We start from the raw sequence: 23,353 nt of genomic DNA, 5'->3' as shown, positions 1-23,353 counted from the left end.
AATTATTGAACGGACCTTTGCGTCCATTCTATTTGGAACACTAAAGTACTGGACGATGAAATTTCGGACCAGTCCAATCCAATCCATTGCAACAATTCAGACCATCCAAACCGGTTCAAGAACAATTTGGACCATCAAGACCGGTTCAATTGGTTACAGTTCTGATAGGGTCCAACCCAAATTCAATCCATTGACAGCCCTAGTAATGGCTAGTATGATCCTTGATAACTATAGCCCTTGGGATTGGGTCCTGGCCAAGATTCAAAGTATCAATACGTATCAGTCTGTATTGACCGACATGTATCGTGCTTATAGCTTCCCGACACCCCTCCAGGGGTTGTATCAGGTCGGACATTGGTTCAGAGGGTAGTTGGGCCTTAAACCGACCCCTCTGAACCAGTTTTGAAAAATAAATAAATAAAACCTAAAAAAAAAGTATTGATACAGTCCGATACGCCTATAGGACTTTTAACCTTGGTCCTGACACATCAGCAGGACTTTGAACCTCCATTAATGGCAGGGATACGTATCATAAACGTTGAAACAGACTTCAAACCTGATGAACGATCATACAGTATTGAAAAGTATGAAACAGTCAAGATAATTCCAAGAAAAAGGTGAAATAACATTGCACTTGACAAATTGCATCCTAACTTTGAATCTTGTACATTACCTGATCAACAAATAGCTCTACTCAGCTTGGTAAAACAAAACAAAAATGAAAAATAAAAAACACAAAAATTAAAAAAGAACACAAACGAAGGAAAAACTGAACTTGATATTGTATTTGTACAGCAGCGAGGGAGCAGTTTCCACCCAAACCATTTGACCATGCAACAGTTCTGACGGCAAAATCCATTTCAAAAGTCTAGAACCCAGATACCATTGGTAGTTTCAACCTCAGGCTGGCAGGGGTAAAAACTTCATTCTCTGGTTGAAGCCTAAACAGAATTCTTTTTAGGTGATTGAGAATTGAGAGAGAGATTTTTGGCAAGTGTAACAAGTGTTGTCTTAGGATCAGAGGCTTTCTGTACTTTCTTTGATGCTTGTTCGACTTTAGTATCTACTGCTTCCAAATGGTTCTGCTGAAAGATGAAAGCCGAATTGCATAATCAAGATTGTTATGTTACCAGTGTAGAATAGCAGCTACATTAAAAATCAATAACTAATAAAAGTTTCTTACAATAAATGAAATGACTGTTAATAGATCAAAATCATGGTTCAAAGCATGGACACTGACACTCTCCATACATAAAAATTGTGTATCAAGTTTTGGGTTTGGTAATTTGTCAATGTATATGTCAGGATCATCTTTTAACATTTAAAACATATGAATCACCGAAGTCTTAGTATTTAGAGTATTGGTGACCCTGAAAACTGATAATGACAAACAAGGAGGCCCAATAATGTAGGGTGCTTGTAAAAGGGTCTAGTCCCAAAAACATGCCATGATCAGCAAACATGGTGTTTGTAAAGGGGTCACAGAAAGTCCTTGGTAAATAGCAGCAATGCAACATATAAATTAGAAGTTTCCCCAGATCCAAGAAAGGACAAGAGTATGTATGCACATTGATCCATCAAAAAGAGTATGTACAGTGGTTTAATGTTTCAAACATCAATTCCGCCTTGGTAAAAAAATAAAAGGAAAACCCTCAAATCCATGCTTATTTATAGTGGATGGGAGTATGATGCAGGAATTAAAAAGCGCAAATATGGGGTTTTGAAATTTGTATGTATTTACAGGGGACTAGAGATATTTAGTAATTTTACAGGTTTATCTGTGGGTTTGGCATTGCCATTCGATTTTTTTAGTCCTAAGTTGAGTTTAAAATTTCAGTCATTTGGGAGTTATCAAGTCCCCAATTCAAACCCAAACCTGCCCAACTAATTACTAATTAGAATGGAATTACCAAACATGATCCACCTCATACTATGATAAGTACCACTGTTATTAGTGAAGACTATTTACAAGTTTGAGAAGCAACCATTGTCAACAGGTTGAGTTTGGCACAAGTTGGGTTGGGTCAAAGCGAGCTTAACACTTAAACCAACCAACCAACGTCCCTAGATTGATTACAAGTCTCTCTACCTTGGCTTAGAAATGGAATTTATTCTGAACAATTATAAAACAAAAGGTCATTAACCATCCAAGTTGAGTAACTGCAATTTCTCACTCCATCTCAAAAATTTTGTTAGTGGCTATCACAGAAATCAAAAGTTGAGTAACTGCAAGTCCACAAGTTCTTCCTCAAAGGAGTTCATTCAAAACCCCAAAAGGATTTCAAATCAATTCAAACATGTTTTCTTTGAACCTATGTTAAAAACCAAAAGCTTCACATTTCCAGAGTTTCATCCTTTTGTGTCAAACTACACCTCCAAATGCTCTCAATATTTGAATAATTGCAAGTTCTCCTACAAGACACAGACAAACTAGGTGCAAAGCCAGCCAGCTGACACCCCTACTGATGTTAATTATAGACTAGGTGCTTGTGACAGGGAACCTTTGAAAGATGTAAAATAGTTTCAAAGATTAGTGGGAAGATTGTTATACCTTCCTACGACACACCCTAAGGTACAACACATGGAGGCTACAGAGAGGATTCTCAGGTATTTAAAGAAGTATCTAAGGACTGGTTTGCTATTCAACAAACATAACCATCTGAAGGGGGAAACCTATACAGATGTCGATTGAGCAGGTGTTGTGGCTTATAGAAAATCCACAAGTGGTTACTGTGCATTTGTGGGTGGAAACTTCGTGACATGGAGAAGTAAATAACAGAGTGTAGTAGTAAGGTCTAGTGCCAAAGTTGAGTTTAGGGCCATGGCATATGGGGTGACTCAAGTACTTTGGTTGAAGAATCTCCTAGGGGAGCTTGGGTTCAATGTTAACAGTCCCATGTCCCTCTATTGTGATAATAAGGCAGCCAAAAAATTTACAACTAACCCTGTCCTTCATAATAGGAGCAAGTACTTCACTATATACTCCTTATGTCCAACTCCAAGGAATTGCTAGCCGATGTTCTCACAAAAGGACTTCCATACTTGCAGCACAATGAACTATGTGACAAGTTGGGCATGATAGACATATATAACTCAACTTGAGGGAGAATGTTGTTTGATTACTGGTACTTTATTGAAATGAATACAAAGGGTGATAAGACATCACCCAAACCTATAAATCAAAATAATCACCGTAATTCAAACACACAACCAACATCCAAAAGCCAAAACCAAGAACCCAAAAGATACGCAACCAAGGCCCCCAACTTATCCTTTCCTCCCAACAACCAGAGTCATGCCTAAAATACCACCCCGACAAAGACCCAATCCCGAAGCAAGTATTAAGACTCATTCAGACCTTCCTATGTTGAAAGAGTAAAGTCTATTTTCTCTTCAAAGCCCTTCTTGTCTTCTTTACACTTTTCTTAATGCCAACCCCAAATAGGCCTCCCCTCAATCCATCAAAAACCTTCGAAACTATCACAGATCTACAGTTATTCTGGTGTTTGAATCTTTTAATTGCAAAAGGATTGGCCTTAATCCTCTTCCACTCCCCGTAATTATCATTAATCCTTTCTAGCGCTAAGATGGGCATTCTTCTCAAAATCATGCTCTACTGTCAAAACCACTTCCTTAATGGCTTTTCTAGCAAATTCTCCTCCACCCAAGAAAAATAAACCCAATGTTTTACTCACCTCTACCTCCTTATTAATCACTGTTTTTTATAAATGAATGCAATTTTATTAAACAAAGAGTATACAGTCAGCCTAAGAGGAGGCACAAGGTGTTACCTCCCACTAGGACTGAACAATATGCAAATAAACACATACAAGCCTGAATTATAATTATAAGGTAACCAAAAAAATGTCTCCCCTTGATACCCCTTGTCTAACCCACTGAATCCTAACCGTCATGTTTCTTGTCAACTAGTTAACTTTCGTTGAAAGATCTCTGTAACACCAACAAATTGTTTCTGGATTTGTCATCCAGCCCAATACTTCCTTGGAGTCCCCCTCAACTATGAAGTTTTCCACACCAAGTTGACTAGCCAGTTGTGTGCCTTGTACCGCTGCAAGTATCCCAGCCATTATAGAATCACCGACACCCACTGGTCATGAAAATAAAGGATGTTTTTGTCTATCTCTTAGAATCCCTCTTATGCCCAATGGCCCAGGGTTGCCTTGACAACTTCCGTCAAAATTCAACTTTACCAATCCTTTCGGTGGGGGTTTCCTATCTGCTTGCTGTCTGTTCTTTGTAAAGGTTGTGGATACCACTGCTGCCCAATTTCTCCTTAAATCATCAAAGGAGTAATCCACCAACAAATCTGAAGATTTCAGCCAAGAGGCTGTCCTTATCATTATACACTCCTTGACTTCAGCAAGACTTCTTTCCTTTTCTTGGAAAATTCTAGCATTTTTCTCCTCCTCCCAAAAAGTCCAGAAGCTAGAAGCTCTGATACACTTCCACATTATCTTCCCTCTCTTTGTCAATCTCCCAAAGGCAAACAGAGTAAACAGCAACTTTACTTTGGAGGGCAAGTTCCACCTACTGCACCCAAATAACGACACAACCCATTTCCAAATATTGGCAGCAAAAGAGCAAGATATCAGCAAATGGTTACCGTCCTCACCCTTCACTTTGCACATAAAGCACCAATTTGGGGACAAGCACACATGTAAGGTTTCTTCTTGTGTAAGTTTTCCACAATATCGATCTTACCATTAAAGACTTTCCAATAGAACACAGCTATTTTAGGAGGTATTGGCCTTGACCAGACTTCTTTAACAGGGAAGACCTGAGAGGAGGGAGTGGAACAGAGGGATTAAAGAAAGATGCACAAGTGAAAGAGCCAACCAGGGTTAGAGACCAAATCTTTTTATCAGGACTAGGGGGTCGAACACACAGAGTCTAGAAGCACCAAGAGCTCTAAAACACAAGCAAATTGATCATCCCTTAAACCTCTTCGAAACCCAAAATCCCAATAAGTCAAAGGGAGAACTGGGGGAGAAGGAACCTTAAGATAGGTTTCTTTTTAAAGAGGGAGATAGAATAGAGGGAAGGGAAACAATCTTTTAGGGGTTGAGTGCCCACCTAAATATCTTCCCAAAAAAGAATTGAGTTTCCAAAGAAAGCATCATACCTTACAAACTAAGGAATTTGGGGGAATGCCAAAAATTGCCTTTTAGGGTGTTGTGAGCAAAGCCCTTTGAGATACCCCAACGTCCCAACCTAATTTAGAACAGCCATGGATACTCTTCACCACTTACGCCATAACCTCTCTCTCTTTCCAGGGGCAACCTCCAAAGCCACTTAACTAAAAGAGCTTTGTGCTTATTCACTACACTCCCTAACCCTAGACCTCTTTTTTTGCTTCAACTCACCACCTCCGTCATCTGCAAAAGATTATTAAATCATCTGCAAATTGAAGATGGGTAATTAGAACACTGTCTCAGCCTATTCTCCACCCTCTTAATGACCCAGCCGTATCCACTTCTGATAGGAGTCTACTAAAAGCATCGGCTGCTAGAGTGAATAAGAAAAGTGACAAGGGATATCCTTGTCTCAAGCCCCTACTATCTAGGAAAAAATCATTAGTTACCCCATTGACTAAGATGGAATAATGGCAGGAAGTTAGGCAACCATTTATCCATTTGCACCATCTATCCCCCAAACCCACACTCCCTAAGCACAAGTAACAAAAAGCCCCAATCCTCTAGATCATAAGCCTTTTCAAGATCCAGTTTACAAATAAACCTTGGTTACCTAATCTCCTCCACACATTCATTTTCTATTAGAATCTGATCAACTATTTGTCTCCCCTAAACAAAAGCACCTTGGGCTTGGCTGATAAGGCATGAGAGCACCTTTTTAATCCCTAGAGATAAGACCTTAGTCACAATCTTGTACATACTAGTCACCAAACTAATAAGACTAAAATCCTTTGGATGCTTAGCCTCTTTCTTCTTGGGAATCAAGAGGGCCATAGTAAACCCATCCAGCCTTAGTGCTTTAGATCTGTTCATAGAGAAAATAGCTTGTCTAATTTCCTCCTCAAAATTCCTCTCCAACCAGCCTTTACTCTCTTCTGGAAGCCTCTACCAAGTCACACCTTCCAATTCCACTCTAGTTCCTAGTGGCCTCCTCGAAATGGATTGAAGTGGTCAATAAAACAATTGACTATCCCCTCTTGGGAACCAAAGATTAGCCCATTCACTTCCAATTTGGATACTAGGTTTTTCCTTTTTCCATTGGCTAGTTCATGAAATTTTTTCCTTCCCCTACACATATGTCCAATGCACCACTCACAAGACCCCAAATAGCCGGAATCAACAAAAAATAAAGAAATAAACAAGTAGTTGGAACCAATATTACAAAATGGCATTTAACATAAAACAGCTAAGGGAAAAACAACTATTACCATTGGTACTTTAGCAAAACAAAGGGAGGGAAGAGATGAAATTTTATGGGCATAATTGTAAGAAAAGAGAGTTGGGAGATGAAAGTTTTTACTCCATAAGGTGAATGCATATATGTACATTAATACTTTATAATTAATAAAATGGTTGGTTATTGATCGAAAAAACCAATTATGTATATCAACAACAAAACTGAGAGACATCTTTTGTAAATTCCTATTTAATAATTTGAAAATCTTTACATTCATATAAAAACTTGAAATCATTATGACTTCAGATGTAAGAAAGACTTCAAATGACTAATCACTAGAAGATGTATAATAAAATTTAACTATGAAGAAAGATCGTTTAATTACCGGCAGATCACTGTTCCCAAATATTTCCATCTGTAGAGAAGTTCCAAGCTTATTACTTTTTTTAGTCTGAAGAGTTGTCTCGCGGTGATCATAAAAGTTAAAATCATCTAGCATTGATGTTTTTGCTGTATGGCTCTTAAAAATAGTCAGCATTTCCAAACCTTGCTTAAATCCAATCTGCAAATAGCAAAAAATAAAAAGTCAAAATGATTATGGAAAGTATTCGAGTAGCGGAAGCAACTGAAAGAATGAACAACGGAACATTTTTCCTTTTTTATTCAATCAGCAAGACAGCATTAATAAGGATCACATTATTGAATGGCTATTTGATATTGCCATTGTAACATTTAGCTTGAATGGTTTTCATAATTTTGACAATCAAAATGAAATCCAATAGTAATATCAGAAACAACTTTTGCAAAAATGTTTCATATTTAAGCCTCAAGGCCTAAGATTAGAGGTCATTGCTTGGTGAAATGGTAAAATCCTTGGCTGACAAGCATGAGTACATGGGGGAGTGGGAAAAGCCACTTACATAAAAAAGAAAATGTAAAATGTTAGGCATGTATTCACTCCACCCCCTCCCTAGGCACACAGGCTAAGCACATTTTAGGGTATGTGCCTCGCCTAGGTCCTAGGCGCAGCATTTTCGAAATGCACACGCATAGTTGTCAATGCGACACCTAGGCGTGTAGGGGCATTTTGGGTCTCACCTCACCCAGGCGCCATATGATATATATACCTATTGTAAGTTTTGTATATTTAATATTTTTATATTCTAAGTCTATAATATAAACATGAACATGATGCACTGAATCATTACTTTATTTATTTCATAAGATAATAAGCTTTTTATATTAATTTTTTATCTTGTCAAGGTTTCTAATAAATAATATTTGATGATGAATTCAAGAGGTATGATATTCGAAATCGAGTTCGAGGATTCCAAGTTGTACATCTTTGAACAAGAAAGGGAAATCAATCATAGAAGAAGGTATGCTTTTTCTCGAGCAAAAAAGGAGCAGCTTCATTTTTTGTTTTGGAACAAAAACAGGGGCTCCACCGCTCCGCCCCTTCTTCATTTTTTTGTATTGGAATAAAAACAGGGGCTCCATCCCTTCTTCATTTTCTGTTTTGAATAGGGGCTCAGCCCCTTCTTCATTTTTTGTTTTGAAACAAAAACAGTGGCTTTGCCCCTTCTTTTTCTTTTTTTTTGAACAAAAACAAGAGCTCTGCCCCTCCTTTCTCTTCCACTTCTTCATGGAACAAAAAATATCAGCAAACTAGAAGTCTAGAACACTTTTTCTTTTTCTTTTTTTGAAGCAAAAACACTCCTCTTCCTGAAACAAAAAAACAGAGGTCTGCCCCTTAGTTTTCTTTTTCTGGAAAAAAGATTCATCTTCATCATTTTTTGAACTAAAACAGGGGCTCCACCCCTTCTTGTCCATGATTTGTGAGGTTTTTATTTCATGTTTTCTTTCTTCTAAGACAAGAATAGGGGCTCTACCCTTCTATTGCAATGGAAAAATAGGGGTTCATCCCCCTTTTGTTCTATATTTTCTTTTGACATTAAGCAACGCCTAGGCAGGCACCTAGGCGACCAGGCAACTAAGCGCTCCCCTGTCACCTAGGTTTTGCCTTGGTGCGGGATCTTGTAGTGGAGTGTGTGTAAAGGAAGCTTACTTTCCTAAAGAGCTCTCTATCCCTGCGACTGTGAGGTAGAATCACTCTCCTAAAGAGCTATCTATCCAACCTTCCATCTTACAGTCTTATTTCCTCTACTTGTTTCCAATTCCAGCAAAGGAAGCTCAAAGAATTGAAAAGTTATAGAGAGACTTCCTTTGGAGAGGGTGGAAGGGGGAAAAAAAGATCTATCTAGTCAATTGGGACCAAGTTTGTGCTCCCAAGAAGGGGCTTGGGAGTAGGGAAATTGAAGTTATTTAATGTGGTTCTATTGGGAAAGTGGATATGGAGGTTTGAAAAGAAAAATACAATTGGTGAAGGAAGTTAATTGTTGTTGAATATGATACTGACAGAGGGGATTGGGTAACTACATTCCATTTGCCTTCTTTGGGGTGTTCTCTTTGGAAGAAAATTTGTTGATGCTCGAATTGACCGATGACAAAACAATAAACTTGCTCCGCTTCCTATACAAGATGGCTAGTGAATGGATCCAAGGGGTAACGAGGCCGAGGGCCAAAGAAGCTCAAAGTGCATTGTGGCCGAAGGCTAGGGGGACCCGAAGGGGGTTACAGTCGAGGGCTGCTAAGATTGGCCAAGGCTGAGTACATGCGAGGAAGGGATCGTCAAAGGCCTCAGGTGATAACCCAAGGCGGGGACTCTAATAGTCAAGTCAGCGAGGGTGGGCGAGGTCCGAGGAGCTCAGACGAGGTTGACGGAAAGCTAGAGAGAATGAGAGTTTGGAGAGATGAAATTTTGGTGGCCAGACAGAAAGACCCCTTACCTTGGGGGTGGCATGCCTTATTTATACTTGAGGGCACCTGTAGGCGGGGAGACATGCGGACGTTCAGGATGTCATCCAGCCCTGACAAGGCAATCATCTAAATTCGCCGTGTGGGGCTGTGCCATTGGTCCCGCGCTAGGCGCCGACCTCCGCCCTTGGCCACATGTCGACGCACCAGAGGCCTACCTACATCATTTGCTCCCCACTCTCAAGGCCGTGGTGGAGGTCTTAGCTGAGGACCTTGACTTCAACCGAAGAGGGTGTCATTCTTACTGGGAGGCGTTGAGTGGCCTTCTATGGCAAGGACCTCGGCTATAGGTAGGTTGGAGAGAGTGGTCTTCAGGCGTGGAGGTGTTGGTCCTGATTTTGGAGTTGCTGAGGATAGTTCAATTTGGGAGCGTGGAGACATAGACAATAGCCAAGGCCTCGGAGGTAGTCCAACCTATGGGCGTGTAAACGTCACCCTTGGCTTCAACGAGCTTTCGTTAGCTGCTATGCTGATCCTGCTCCTTGACGAGGTTGTGGAGGGCCAAAGAGCACGGAGGCGCTAGCCTCGACTTCGTGTAAGGTGTAGATGACAAGTGGGTGTGTCCTGGCCACACACGAGATGAATTCTAGCGCTGGGTGTTGTCCCCGCATGTGACGGGTTCTCGGCGTTGAATGTCTGGACCATGCCCGAGGTGGGCATCGAGTCGTGATAGTACACAAGACGGTGGAGGTGTTTCCTTGTATCTAGTACAAAGGTCTAGTCATGCAGGTCAACTTGGTGGGGAGCCAAGCTGAGCCTTAGATGGCGAAGGAAGCTTTGACACGGGTTGGCCTCGACTTCGCTTGCCTAGGTAGGAGGATTCCTGTTGTCGACTCGACACATCGGCTCACTTTCCCGTTGGTAAGCATCGGTTATCTCGTGCTTGCATAAGGATGTTGCTGAACGCCAGGGACGTGTTGCTTGAGTAGGCGTATGGTAAAGGCCCGTTCAACGGACAGGTCAAAAGGGCACCTCAACCAAGAGGGTACCTCGGCCAAGAGAATACCTCGACCGCTACAGATTACTTGTCATGTCATCAACTTGCGGCTTCTGTGCGAGAAGGGCGACAGGCGTCCAAGGTGACGTTACCTCAAGTTGAGGAGTGCGCACCCATCGAGAGGCGGGCAGAGAGTTGCCGAGGTGGGGTTGTCTCCCAAGGTGATGATGCTTCGAAGCAAAGGAGACGAGGTACGATAGGCGTTTGCGATGAGGATGTTCTGAGCTGATGCGATGTCACGAGCGAAGAGGGGCCACCGAGGTGCGAACGACAAGCCAAGTTGCCAAGGAAGTAGTCGAGGTCTAAAACCCATTCTGAGTCATCTAGCATGGAATGTGATTTTTACGTATCTTGTGCCTTTTTGCAGTTGCATTTCTTCTGTGTAGGGTTCAATGCCCCCTTCCGAAAGGTTGCAAGTTGCAAAAATTCCATTACTCAATAACCCATCTGCTTAAGCACCTAGGTGGGTAAGGCCGAGGCCTAGCTTCGCCGCTGAAAACATAGGGCCTCCTTCCTTTGCAAGAAGGAAAGGGAGGCACACGCCATAACTGTCATGGCTACCCATCCCATGGGGGACAGGGCACGTGAACCCGTACGCGGCTGAAGCTGTGTGGAGCTCAGCCGACACCACAAACCGCCTTGGTCTCAATAGGGTGGTGTTGTTCCTTTCAGCATGTCTATTCTGCCATAAATTGTCCCAAGCGGAGGGTCGATGCCAGCTCTGGAGCTAGGATGAAACTCACTCGCTTGGAGGGTCTCCTCGAAGCCAAGGCCAAAATCACAGGCTGCCCCATCGACTGCAGCTGAGGTTCATTAGATCCCTTGTCAAAAGGGGTGAGCAGGCGTGTGACCTCCAACACACCGTATGCCTTGGGGCCGACATCCGGTCCAAGCGTTTAACCTTAGCAAAGGTTGCATGCCATGGCCAACCGGTCGTCCGAGGGCGTGTTGTTGTCAGAGGGTCGTATGCCTTAAGGTTGACATCCAGTCCAGGCGTATAACCTTGTTGAAAGTTGTATGTCGTAGCCAACCAATCAGCCAAGGTGGGGGACCTGGCAACTAGGTGTATGACCTCAAAGGGTCGTGTGCCTTGGACCGAGGTCTTGAGCGTGTAACATTGGCAAAGGTTGTATGCTGCAAAGGGTCTCTCGATCGAGACGAAAACTTATATGCCAAGGGTTTGAGGCGACGAGGGAGACTTGCTTTATTACAAAATGTTTAAATGGCCAACAGAGGTCGAGCTTTTGAGGTTACATGGTCCAACCTATGGGCATGCCCATGGCCGAGGTGTCAAGGATGAGTGGCTGACTACAACCGTTGTTGCTGGGGCGAGGTAATGACATTGGTGTCAACAGACTGCTTTAGATATCCGCGACGGATGAGGGACTCAACCTCGTCCTGGAGGTCGTAGCAATCTTCGGTGTCATGGTCGGCTCTACAGTGAAACGTGCAATATTTTGTTGAGTCACCCCTCTTGGGGTTCCTCTCTCTCTTCCCAGGCCACTTCATATACTCCTCCCCTCCTTACATGAGGATGTGTGCTCAGGTGGAGTTGAGTGGCGTGTACTAGTTGAGGCCAGCAGCTTCCTACTATTGTCGTTGTCGCAGCTGTCTTCATACCGATGGTCGCCATGATCATGGTCAGCCTATCCACCTCGGTGCTCATTGACCGAGGCTTCCTTGGCAACGATGTACTTTTGCACCCTTTTCAAAAATTCCACCTTGGTTCTAGGGCAGTGTCTTGGCGACAGAGCACTTAAGAGCCGACCCGAGGAGGCCTTGGATTGATACATGTCGTGGGCCTCAAATTCTTTTTTCTTAAAGCGATCGGGGTAGGACCGCAAGCTCTCGCCATGTCGCTATCGGATGGCTATGAGTGAAACGACGCTCTTCTGGCATAATCGACTGCTGATGAAGTGGGGGTGAGGAAGAGGTTGGCGAACTGGTCCCAGAGGCTAATGGAGCAAAGTGGGAGCCTGGTAAACCAATGCTGAGCTGCCCCCTTGAAGGTCGCCTGGAAGGCTCAACACATCAATGCTTCGGAGTACCAGTACAAGAACATGAGTGCTCAAAAGCTCCAGGTGTCTGTCTGGGTCCGAGGTGCCATTGTAACTCGTAAATCTCTAGTGTGGGAGATTTGAAATGATGTGGAAGAGGATCCGAGGTGATGACGGCAATGAAAGCATCCATCTGGTGAAGGAGGCGTTTCTTGTCGACGACAATGTCCTTGGCTTCGGCGTCGGTTGCAAGACCATGATAATTCGTTCTTCCATCAGCCAAGAGGTTGGAGGGTTCTCGACGACTGACTCACTTTGGCCGCTTCCGCCAGACGTTGAGGGGTCGGTTCGATAAGGTCCGACAGGCACTTAAATGGCAGAGCCCACGAAGGGCATCCGCGACGATGCCCTAGGTTTCTAGCGGGGTGGCCAGTCACCCCACCTCGTCCAACCTCTGCGTGAGGTGGTTAAGCCAGTCGAGGACCATTTGGAGTTGGTCCCTGGTGACCAAGTTCTACGGAGTTCTCTTGTTTCTAGCCATTCCGTTGGAAGTTGAGTTGTTGTGCTGGGGGGAAGGCTCATCAGTCGTTCCCACAGACAGCACCAATTGTTGATGCTTGGATTGACGGAGGACAACACAGTAAATTTGCTCTGCTTCCTGTATGAGATGGCTAGAGGATGGATCCAAGGGGTGCCGAGGCCAAGGGCCACTAAAGCTCAGAGTGCACTGTGGTCGAGGGCTAGGGGGACCCGAAGGGAGTTACAGTCGAGGGCTGGTGAAATCTGCCTAAGGTCGGCCGAGGCCGAGTACCTACGAGGAAGGGAACGCCAGAGGCCCTAGGTGATAACCCAAGGCAGGGAATCCGACGGTCAAGTCAATGAGGGCATAGCAGAGAAGGCAGGCAAGGCCCGAAGAGCTCGGACGAGGTCGTCGAAAAGCTAGAGAGCAAGAGAGTTTAGAGAGATGAAAGTCTAGTGGCCAGAGAGAGACCCCTTACCTTGGGGTGGCATGCCCTATTTATACTTGAGGCCGCCTATAAGCAGACACATGCAGACGGTCAAGATGCGATCCAACCCTGACAAGGTGGTCATCCGAGCTCACCGCATGGGGTCGCGCCATTGGTCCCACGCTGGGCACCGACCTCCATCCTGCAAGACGTGTTGATTGGCTCCACCCTTGGCCACGTGTCGACGCGCCAAAGGCCTGCCTAAAGCGCCTACATCAAAAATCACGGAACCTCTTCCTATTCCTAGCAAAGTTGGGTAACTAGGCTGAGTTTCTAGAAGGACAACTGGTGCAGCAATAGACCCTTAGCAGAATTATTCCCCCAGCTGTATCAAATTGCACAGAATCAGAATGGGTTAATGGCTGATTGTTATGATGTGAGGGGTAATATCATCTCTTGGAGCCCTTCCTTTAGAAGACCCTTTCAAGATTGGGAAGTTGATCAACTGGAAGAGATGTTGGAGTTGCTGTCTAGGAAGTCCATAGATCCTATTAGAAGATGACACTTGAATCTGGAAAAGCAGTGCAGATGGGTATTTTTCTGTCAAGTCCTTTGCAAGGATTTAGCAGAAGGAAATCAAATTGAACTTCCTGCTGCTAAAATTTGGAATCCAATATCCCCATCCAAAGTGAATGCCTTGGTCTGGGCAACAGCACTGGATAGGTGCCTGACCAAAAGGAGCCTGATAAGAAGAGGCTTACAGATTCAGGACCTGCTGTGTGTGATGTGTGGCCAAGTAGAAGAGGATAGCAATCACATGTTCATTCATTGCACTGTCTCCTCTACTATTTAGGGGCATTTTTTATCTTCCCTGGGCTTATCTTGGGTCATGCCGAATTCTGTGTTGGACCTGTTAGGGAGTTGGGAGCTCCAAGGTTTGTCCAAGTGGCAAAAAGTGTTTTGCTGGCTATTCCTGCAACAGTGATTAGTACCATCTGGACAGAAAGAAATATAAGGATTTTCCAGAATAGCATTAAAGATTCAGACTGTAATTTCTTATACTTTTGGCAAGCTGGTCCCTTGGATTGCAGCTGCAAAAGGTCTCCAGTCCTCGGTCCTTGGGGCTAAGCAGAATACCAGAAGTCTGTTAGAATTGTAATGTGATCTAGAGCTTTGATCTTGTATGTCCGGCTCCTCTTTTGAGGCTGCTGTTGTAATCTCTTGATCATTTTCTAATAAAGTTACTTTACACAATTACACTTAAAAAAAATTTAAAAAAAAACATTGCTGTTGACCCAAGCAATGAAATCATTCAAACCATCACCCAACATCAATCCCAGTCCAGGTTTACCTCAAACCTAGAATATGTAAAAAAACCCATTGACTTAATAAAAAAACTGTGAACCTAGCAGTGGAACTGTTGACTGGGTTGACTTCGTCAGTGGGTCATGGGTTGCAAATTACAATTTATATGGATATACTAGAGTTGCACCTTGGTGATTTGATTGGGGTATCTTTTCTTAATTTTGGGTAATATTTCTTATCCTATGAGTTGCACCTTGTCAAAAATGCCTTTTCAGCCTCAAGATCTTAATTCTTAGTATAAAAAATTAAACTTAAAGTAAAAAAATATATATTGTATGCAGAATTTAAGGTTTGGACCCATTTAGAATTTAACAAATTCCCAACCGAATCTAACCCAGGTTGCACCCCCTAGTGTGAGGTCAACACTTTAGCTACAACATTTGCATAGAATTTTGTACAATGCTTTCCTTATTATTGGTAAAACCATTATTATTATTTAAAAAAGACAATTTTGGAGCAAATCACCCTTTGCCACCATTCCATAAAGGTTTGTTTCCATGAAAGTCATACTCCTCCGATGCCTAAATAAGCACTTTTCCTCCATTAGCCACACTCCCCCTTGCAACAAACTATCTCTCAATCTCCATCTTAGATCCAACTCCTTTGAAGGTCTTCCATCTCTATTTCTCCTATAACTTAGAATAGTCATTCATCCACTTGAAATAATAATCATTGTTTCTGCAACCATCCTTCATCCACCCGATAAAGGATGCATTACAAGAGTATACCAAATGCATCACTGGAGTTCACCCATGGACAGATTCATAGATTATAGAATACGACGATCTCTATAGTTCTTCATTCATACTTCCAGTTCCTGTATTGTAACTCTACTTATTGATATAAAAATTCAACTCTAGATTCTAGACATTAAATAGGTGTGTTTGGTGCATCTTTTCGGAGCGCTTTTCAGTCTATGGGAAGCCCAAAAGACCAAAAAATGTTCTTTTTCCAATTGGTATCATGTAGAACGAAAGAGAGGAAAGACACGAAGACAGACACATAGAAAGACCAAAAAAGCCAAAAAAATCAGGAAGCTTCAAATAAAGCTTTTGGTCTTTCCATACTAAAAATAGCCTTCCCAAGTGTTTTTAAAATCCTGGTAGACCATGGTGTGAACAAAACAATCTTGATCTTTAAAGACAAGACCACAAAAGCTCAGTGCATCTTCTTGTCTACTTGGCTGTTGAAAGGTCTACCTAGAAAGACTTGCCAAACAGCTTGTTGATCTTGTTATAGATGTTGAATTTGAACAGAGTTCTATAATAAATGCATAAAAAGTAACCAATTTCCTCAAGCCTATTCAAACCCTAAATCATATTCACCCTACCCTAAACCCCTCTGGCTCAAGAAATTTATTTCTTTTAATCCCAAATTTGTTCCTTGAATGCTCTACATTTTTCTTTATTTTGAGAACATAATAATTCAAATCAATGGACCTAAATAACCTAGAAAATTGCTTACATACTACTATTTTTGAATTACATCCATTATGTTCCTATTCCAATGATTTCATTATGAAACCCTGTTCCATTCAGTTAATCCACACCAATCAATCCAAAATAATGTATCATATTCAAAATCAAAACACCATTTGTGGTTTTATAAGTTGACAATATGTAAATTAAAGGAAAAGGTTAAGTACCTCTTGAGTATCCCTGCTATTAGTTACAGGCTTGTTATCATTATTTTCAAGTATGATATGCCGCAACTGTGCATTGGGAACATCCTTTATTATGTGCCATTTTACAGGGAAAAATCCACTCCATTTGTCCAAATGCCAGAAATCCATATCCTTATTGAAATCTACTTGTCCAATCATTTCAGCTAGACCTACAAACTGCCCACTTGCATTTACCTGAAATTACAAAAGGAAAAGGTAGACTGCTAAACAAATTAATGAGTTTCAGAATACTGAAGATGCATGTCAAAATTACACCAGCAGTACTTTCCATATTTGAGAAGAGCATATGATTGCTCTGCAAATATTTACTGGTCAATTGGGCTTTCGAATTAAAGCAATAGTGTTCATTCTAAAGTAATTACTGCTCCAGATAGAGAAGTATCTTATTTGAAAAGCTGATGGGTAGGATAACTGAGCAGGACAAGGAGGGTAGATCCAGCTTCTTGAAAACTCTACAAAGAAACAGAATACTGTTGCATTAAACAAATAGAATTCATAAGAAGTTTTTCATAATTTAAAACACTTGGTATATTGGGATAACCCTTCTATTCAATTAATACATTTTGGAAACATAAAAAGATGCATGAAATTGAAAACTTTTTCTAATCTTTGGTCCACACTCCACATTGCCCAAATACAAAACCAAAATATGACTCTACTATACTTTTTCCCAATAACTACAGATTCCTAGAAAAAGAAGCATACCTTAAATCTTGCATATCTCTTTCCTATAGGCTGGGATTTATTTGGCACATTGTAATCAATGGATTGACTAAAGGAAAGATAGAAACATTTTAACAACATCACTGCCAAGAAACAAGTATTCAACTCTATATGGCACATCGTAAAAAATAAAAAGTCTCAGTGGGCTCAAAGATCCTTGTAGCACTACTGGTGTAGAATTATCATACATATCAATTTTTAATATATGAATTGGTCCAGGAAAAGACTTAACCAAAAATAAAAGGAAAGGTAGTCTTGGCAAAGGGTATATTTTAAACTCACAGAAAAGAACAGGAAGACTGGACACTTGTTGCCTGTCTCACTTAACCATGTCTCGGCCTCATGGAATGCTGTGTCCAGCTTCTTATTACCATTTGGAGTACTTGCCCACACACCATACTTGATGCTCTTATGAATGTCATCTTCGTTAAATGACTTGATAACAAAGAATTTGGCATTTTCATATACAGTCTGAAAATCTTGTAGGTTATATTGGTCTCCGCTGACAGTGAGCCCCAACTGATCTTTCTCTGACGTTTGGATAGGAGTACCAACTCTGTGAGTCCTAGGTCCACGATTTAGCTCAGCAGAGGCTTCAAATTCTCCATTCCTATTAAACTTATCTTTCATCCTATCATTGCCAACCCAGGTCCGGCCATTCGATCTGCAGTTCATGGGACCATTACGTGGAGAGAATCCTTGTCCCTGGTTAGAAAAAGGAAAGAACTTTCTCATGGGGTAACATACTTTCACAGACCCTGCTGACTGAAAATTAGACCCCAACTGTGGCACCTGACAATTAGCATGTTTGTGTTACTAACATGCCAAAACAATTAAAAGAAGCACAAGTCCTTGGACAATATCAAATAATATTTAGCAAGGAAAAAATATAAACAATAAAAAATCAATATTGTCATTTCATTCAAATAACGTTAAAAAAATTATAATGCCTCAAATTATGCATAAATGCATATATTTTAGGGGCTTTTTGGTAAGAGTGGATGGCTGAAACAAATAACTTATTTCTTTGTCTTTTAGTGGATAAAATTGTAAATAATTGAATATTTAGAAGCATAGTAATAACCCAAACATATCATTCAACGCTTAAGGGGTTCACAAACAACTAAATTACTTATATCTAAAAGGCAAAGCAATAAATTATTCAGTTCAGTCACTTTAGAGACATTGTCGAGTGACCTCATAGAATTTGTTGATCACTATGGCCCTTAAAATTGATTTTTTAATTCAAACAAACATTATAGAAAACATAATTCAGTAGAAATAATAGGGTTAATGACATCACTATATCTGAAGTGGAGTAGCAAAAAATAATAGAAAGAATGCTCCATTGCACAGAGAAAGAAAAGAACTTGAATTTAAGTGGTCACCGAATATAGCATTTCAAATCAAAGCACTACAAGGCTACCCCCAGCAATAAGATAAAGGAATTTCCAAATTCCTTTTCCTGATTTCAGAGATAAGCTTCAGATGGTATTGTAGGACTCATGTTTAAAACAATAGTCCCATACCATCAACATAGTAGTAGAACAAGGAGTACCCCATTTTCTCTTTCAACAGTTGTGCACCGACTTGACCAAAGTCCATATAAAATGACTCCCCTAGACACACGAAGCCCCCAGAAGAACAGGACATGCACCAAATCTTTCATCCTGCCTATTGTGATTGTCCGCTGACTACAGTAATAGAATCCTTCGAGAGAAAGATCAGTGATGTGCTGCACAAGGGGAAAAAATCCAATGTCCTAAAGAGTGGTTGGTTCTTGGCACTTACACTCCGGACTTTGAATCCAGTGATAGGACTACTGTAATATTCATTTACCATTAACTACATTCATTGATTTACTGCACCTCAACAATGACATGTAAAAGTTAAGCTATGAGAAACAGACTCTATTTCCTTATCAAAAAAGCACAAGAACAGGAATAAAATAAAATAAAAGCAATATATTTCCCAAATTTGTAGCCACAATTTCTCTTTGTTCAGTTGACATGAACTTAGCCATGAAATTATTGAACAATCATGTCCTCGTGACAAAACCTAAAAGTTGCTAAGCTTGCAGAATCCTATAGATGTCCGTTGACATGAAAACTTAAATAATCTTGAATACTTTTTGTTCTTAATTCAGAGGAATTTTGATCTCTTCCTGACAGGCCTTCTGAAATTACGATGTTTCATTGTAAAAATTGTTATGAATATATTAGTACCTTATTCAATGGCTTAAGAGGTTGGCTTGGAGGAACAGATTTAGAAAAGTTAGATGAGGTTGTAGGTAGGCATGATTTTGAATCCAATGGAAATGCAGAAACTTTTGCATCAACAGCACCAGTTGTCTTTATTGAGTTCAAGGCTTTCGGTTTCACTGCAGCAGTAGGAGTTGAACCGGTACTAGTGGGCTTTGGACCTGCAAGTACAGCACCAGTTCCATTTGGAGCATCCCCAACTGACATTGAATCCCATGAGTAAGGTGACACAGCTTCTGACCCATATGATATTGGTGGTTGGAGGTATCCTGAAGAAAAGTATGGTTGTTGACCAAGACATTGACCTTCAACACCCATCAAACTTCCTGAAGCATATGGATTATAGCCAGGCACATAGTAAACAAGCGAGTTGCTATCTGATTGCACACCCTGATATAAATGAAAGAATGAGAAGCTTCACACAGTTAAGCCACATTTTGTGGATCAACAGTTTATAGAGATGAAATGGGATTGAATTATTCCCTTACATGAAAACAAAACTAGAAGAGGATTAATTCATTATTAGGTAGCCAAAAAGAGACCAAGGAACTTTCACCTTCAAATAATTAATGTCTAAAGAACTTACTGGGTATGTCATTCCTGAACCATCTCCTGCATTAAAATAACCACGGTCATCCCACTCAGAGTAGGCACCATCATATCCTAAAACCATTAAGCAGACAACCAAATACTTTTAACTCATTAATCTCTAAACATAGAGATAATTTTAATAGAAGCACATCCAGAGAAGTACACGCATGCATGTACACAAAATGGATGAACAAAAACACCAACCCGGATAGTAGTAACCATAACAGCTGGTGGGTGGGTAATAACCTTGATCTGCAACAGGCTTTTGATCAGCCTCACCTTTGATGCTAGAAGTAGCATCCCCAGATGAGGTAATGGAAGAAGTTGAATTAGATAGGCTTCCATCTTTTCTAGGAGCCTGAGAGGAAAGGTCGAAATACCTTTAAGTAAACACAAGGAACAGAACTATAACAATTCAGTGAGTAAAATAACATTGGACTTCAAGCATAAAGTCACCATCACCACACACAAAAAGTCACCATCACCACACACAAATAATGGTCATTAACTTTCTTCCAAAGTCATGTAATTTAGATAATGGTTTGGAATGTTATTGCAAATAATATATTGGAGCTAAACAAGGTAATTGCAGAGCTGTTATTAGTATTTCCAAACTATACAGTTGGATTACCTGATCTTTCTTGCCCAAATTGGCATGCGGAATTGGTTTCATTGCTGTATCCACCTTGTCATTAGCTGGATAAATATGGTTAAGAGAAACATATGTATACTTAGATTTATTACATAAAAGAAATCCTATGGATGTCAGATATCCTGAAAGATAAAGAGCATTACACGTTCAAAAACTGTTCCTCTACAAATAACAGCCCAAATTGGTAGCTTACTGTCACCAGGATCACCACAATAATGTGATTCTAAAGTAAGTTGGGCCCATTCCATGAGCATCTCTCTGTTGCCAAACTTGAGTTCTGCAGGCACCAGGGTATTTCACAAGGGATAAGGTAGACTTCCTTGGTAAGTCAATGAGCATCTCAGTGTTGTCAAATGCAGGTGATGCCAAGGCATTCTTTATAGTATAGGCAATTGACTTCCTAAGTAAATATAATATCAATGATATAATGTAATAACCATATAATAAGTTATAAGCACTTATATATGATTATTTATCTTGTACATGTGTACAATTTATAACACGTTACATATCATATACAATTTATAATGAATTTTGTTTAGAAGCTACTAGGCAGTAGGCAACGAGGCAGTCACCAAGTTTAGAATTAGATGAAACGTTTCAATCTTATTGCTTTCTTGGCTCTCACATAAATTTACAATTTAAACAAGCTCAGATGTTCACATGTTTTAGTGGAAATCCCTACTAAAAGCAAAAGAAACCAATAAATCTACACATTTCTTACGATATATTATTTTTGACAAATTACAAAAACCAACTAAAGAGAATACAAGATCAATATCTGGCTATCTGCATCTATTTTATACGAGGAATATACTCAACAAAGTTCAACCAAAAAGCCTGACTAGAAAACTGAAATGTATAGAATCAAAAGGCTTGAATAGAAAGATACACTTCTCGACTTTATCGCCATCAGCCATTGCAGATGTACCCGACTACAAATTTCTCCAATTCAATAGCCAAAAATAATTTTAACAATAAATAGAATGGTACACCAAGACACCAACCGAACCTGCAAATATATAGATATAGAAAGAAGAAAAGAAGGAAAAAAGAAATAAGCGTGGTATAGAGAATAACAGTAACTCTGGACTGCCAATGAAACACAGAAAAAACCCCAGCGTCTCTACTTAAAATTCCAATTCAGTTTGCTGGTCAAAAAAAATCCAATTCAGTTTCCTAAAACAAATAGTATTTGTAATAATTCCGCATACTTTATACAGAATATCAACACATACAGAGTTCAAATAGAAGTCAAATTTCTTTTGTCAGATGTAGTTCAACAGAGACAGAGTGATATGGGGAAACCATTGCCTGTAGGCAACGAGCGCAGTATAGCAGCACCAGAACTACACTAAATGAGTATACGCTTGATGTGCACTAAGCATACAAGGTCTCTGTATTCCGCAGACTATGACAAAAAATATTCGATTCGTTTGGAAAGGATAGAAAGAACAATATTCTTTCGGAGGAAAGAGATTCGCAGAATGAATAAAAAAAAAGTCCGAAATTCCCACGCCAGAAAAATAAAAGAAACCAAGATATTTTTTATTAAAAGAATCTAAAAGATATTGTTCTCCGTAAAAATATCAGAATCCACGGAAGACAGATCCTTCCGAGAAAGACCCGGGTTTGAATTTCTATTTAGAGCAAAACAATAATTCCTTTTTAACCACAAAAGAAAAAAAAAACGTATTTTAACAGCAAACAGGAGTTCAGAAAAAAAAATGTCATTCTGCGAGGTGAAAGATCATTTGTCTCGGCAAACAATTACAAGGAAAATAACGCAAGAACTGAAAAAGAAGAATAAAATTCTTAAGTGATGAGAAATTCATCCAGATCTCACTTTTGAGAGGAAAAACTATTAAAAATAACTAATTTCAGCAAGTAAAACTGCGACAATCCAACTTTCTGATTTCTAAAATCTCCAATTACTATAAAAACTAAGAGAAGAGAACTGAACCCACACCATAAGTCGCACTTTGACGTCAAAATCTCTGTTTTCATACAAAGCCGATCGAAAACAGAGCTTCTATTATAAAAAAGACTTCACGAAATCCACCATTTTTCACTCATTGACGCTTACATAACCAGAAATCAGTTATAACCAACAATAGCTCGAAAAGTAGTTGAAGAGCATAAAATGAATGGAGTATGACTATGAGAGCACCTTTCAAGCGCCAAAAACCGCTTCAGATCTGATAATCCCAACAGTCTATCCTCCAGATCAGCTTCCTGAGCGGTTTCCGCTTGAAGAAAAACCACTTTAAAGCGGTTTTCCGATCGCCAGAGACAATGATCTCCGACTTGAGATTGAGAAAAAACGAGCAGACTGAATAGTGAGAGTGAGCAAAGAGTAAAAGTTAAAAAGGGAGCATTGAGTCTAACCCTCGAGATCCGACGGGCCAGATGCTCTCCTACTTTCGTGAAAACGAATATAAACCGTCGATCAAGAGATTCAGAAAGGAGAGGGAAAAGGAGGAATGAAATGTGTGTTGATGGCGGGCATGGATGCATGACATGATGGACGAGGCGGGTAATAAGCACCCATTTAAAAACCAAAGGAAAGTGGATTCTCTCTGTGGAATTTGATTCAAAGACGGAACCTGCGTAGCTGCGTTTTGCACGTCCGACTGGAATTTGGGTTAAAATATTGATCTGTGACTATAATCTAACGGTACAGAGTTGAGCCTTTAGTGAATCACGATTTGTTAACGATCCGATTTTCTAGGAAGGGAAAATTGGAATTGATTATCATTAAATTAATGATAATTGGAATTGGAATTGACCAAGTCTACTCTTATCGTTAACTTTCTGTTACTAATATCGTGTGACTGATATATTGATAAAAAATTCTAAAAACACATTC

The 23,353-nt window shown here is 40.4% G+C and overlaps 1 protein-coding gene across 15 annotated transcripts; it reads right to left on the bottom strand.

Moving 5' to 3' along the window:
• Positions 1 to 601: 601 nt before the first annotated feature.
• On the bottom strand, positions 602 to 23,005 carry ECT11 (evolutionarily conserved C-terminal region 11). Of its 15 annotated transcripts, none has more exons than XM_010243736.3 (10): positions 22,655 to 23,005; positions 21,377 to 21,496; positions 20,464 to 20,528; positions 20,037 to 20,190; positions 19,798 to 19,904; positions 19,206 to 19,631; positions 17,263 to 17,772; positions 16,219 to 16,431; positions 6,776 to 6,952; positions 602 to 1,085 (listed from the first exon to the last, which is right to left on the bottom strand). In XM_010243736.3, the coding sequence occupies exons 2-10, from the start codon at positions 21,402 to 21,404 to the stop codon at positions 942 to 944; spliced, it is 1,824 nt and encodes a 607-aa protein (XP_010242038.1). In that variant the 5' UTR covers positions 21,405 to 21,496; positions 22,655 to 23,005; the 3' UTR covers positions 602 to 941. The 15 variants fall into 15 exon arrangements, with proteins under 15 accessions (XP_010242038.1, XP_010242039.1, XP_010242040.1 ...); XM_010243737.2 differs by having other exon boundaries at positions 602 to 1,082; XM_010243738.3 differs by having other exon boundaries at positions 19,828 to 19,904.
• Positions 23,006 to 23,353: the final 348 nt, after the last annotated feature.

This window comes from Nelumbo nucifera, chromosome 5 (assembly GCF_055504915.1).
Source record: "Nelumbo nucifera cultivar China Antique chromosome 5, China Antique-T2T, whole genome shotgun sequence".
In the NCBI taxonomy this organism is placed as follows: Eukaryota; Viridiplantae; Streptophyta; class Magnoliopsida; order Proteales; family Nelumbonaceae; genus Nelumbo; species Nelumbo nucifera.
Note: the sequence above shows the minus strand (reverse complement) of the source record. Positions and strands in the feature narration are given on the sequence as shown.

Bases quoted from the DNA above. Each gene is read 5' to 3' on its own strand.
- ECT11 (XM_010243736.3), bottom strand. From the start codon at position 21,404: ATGGCTGATGGCGATAAAGTCGAGAAGT. The intron at 19,905-20,036 runs GTTGGTGTTTTT...TAATGGTTTTAG, and splicing joins TTATGGTTACTACTATCCGG to GATATGATGGTGCCTACTCT. The intron at 17,773-19,205 runs GTACTAATATAT...GCTAATTGTCAG, and splicing joins CTCTTAAGCCATTGAATAAG to GTGCCACAGTTGGGGTCTAA.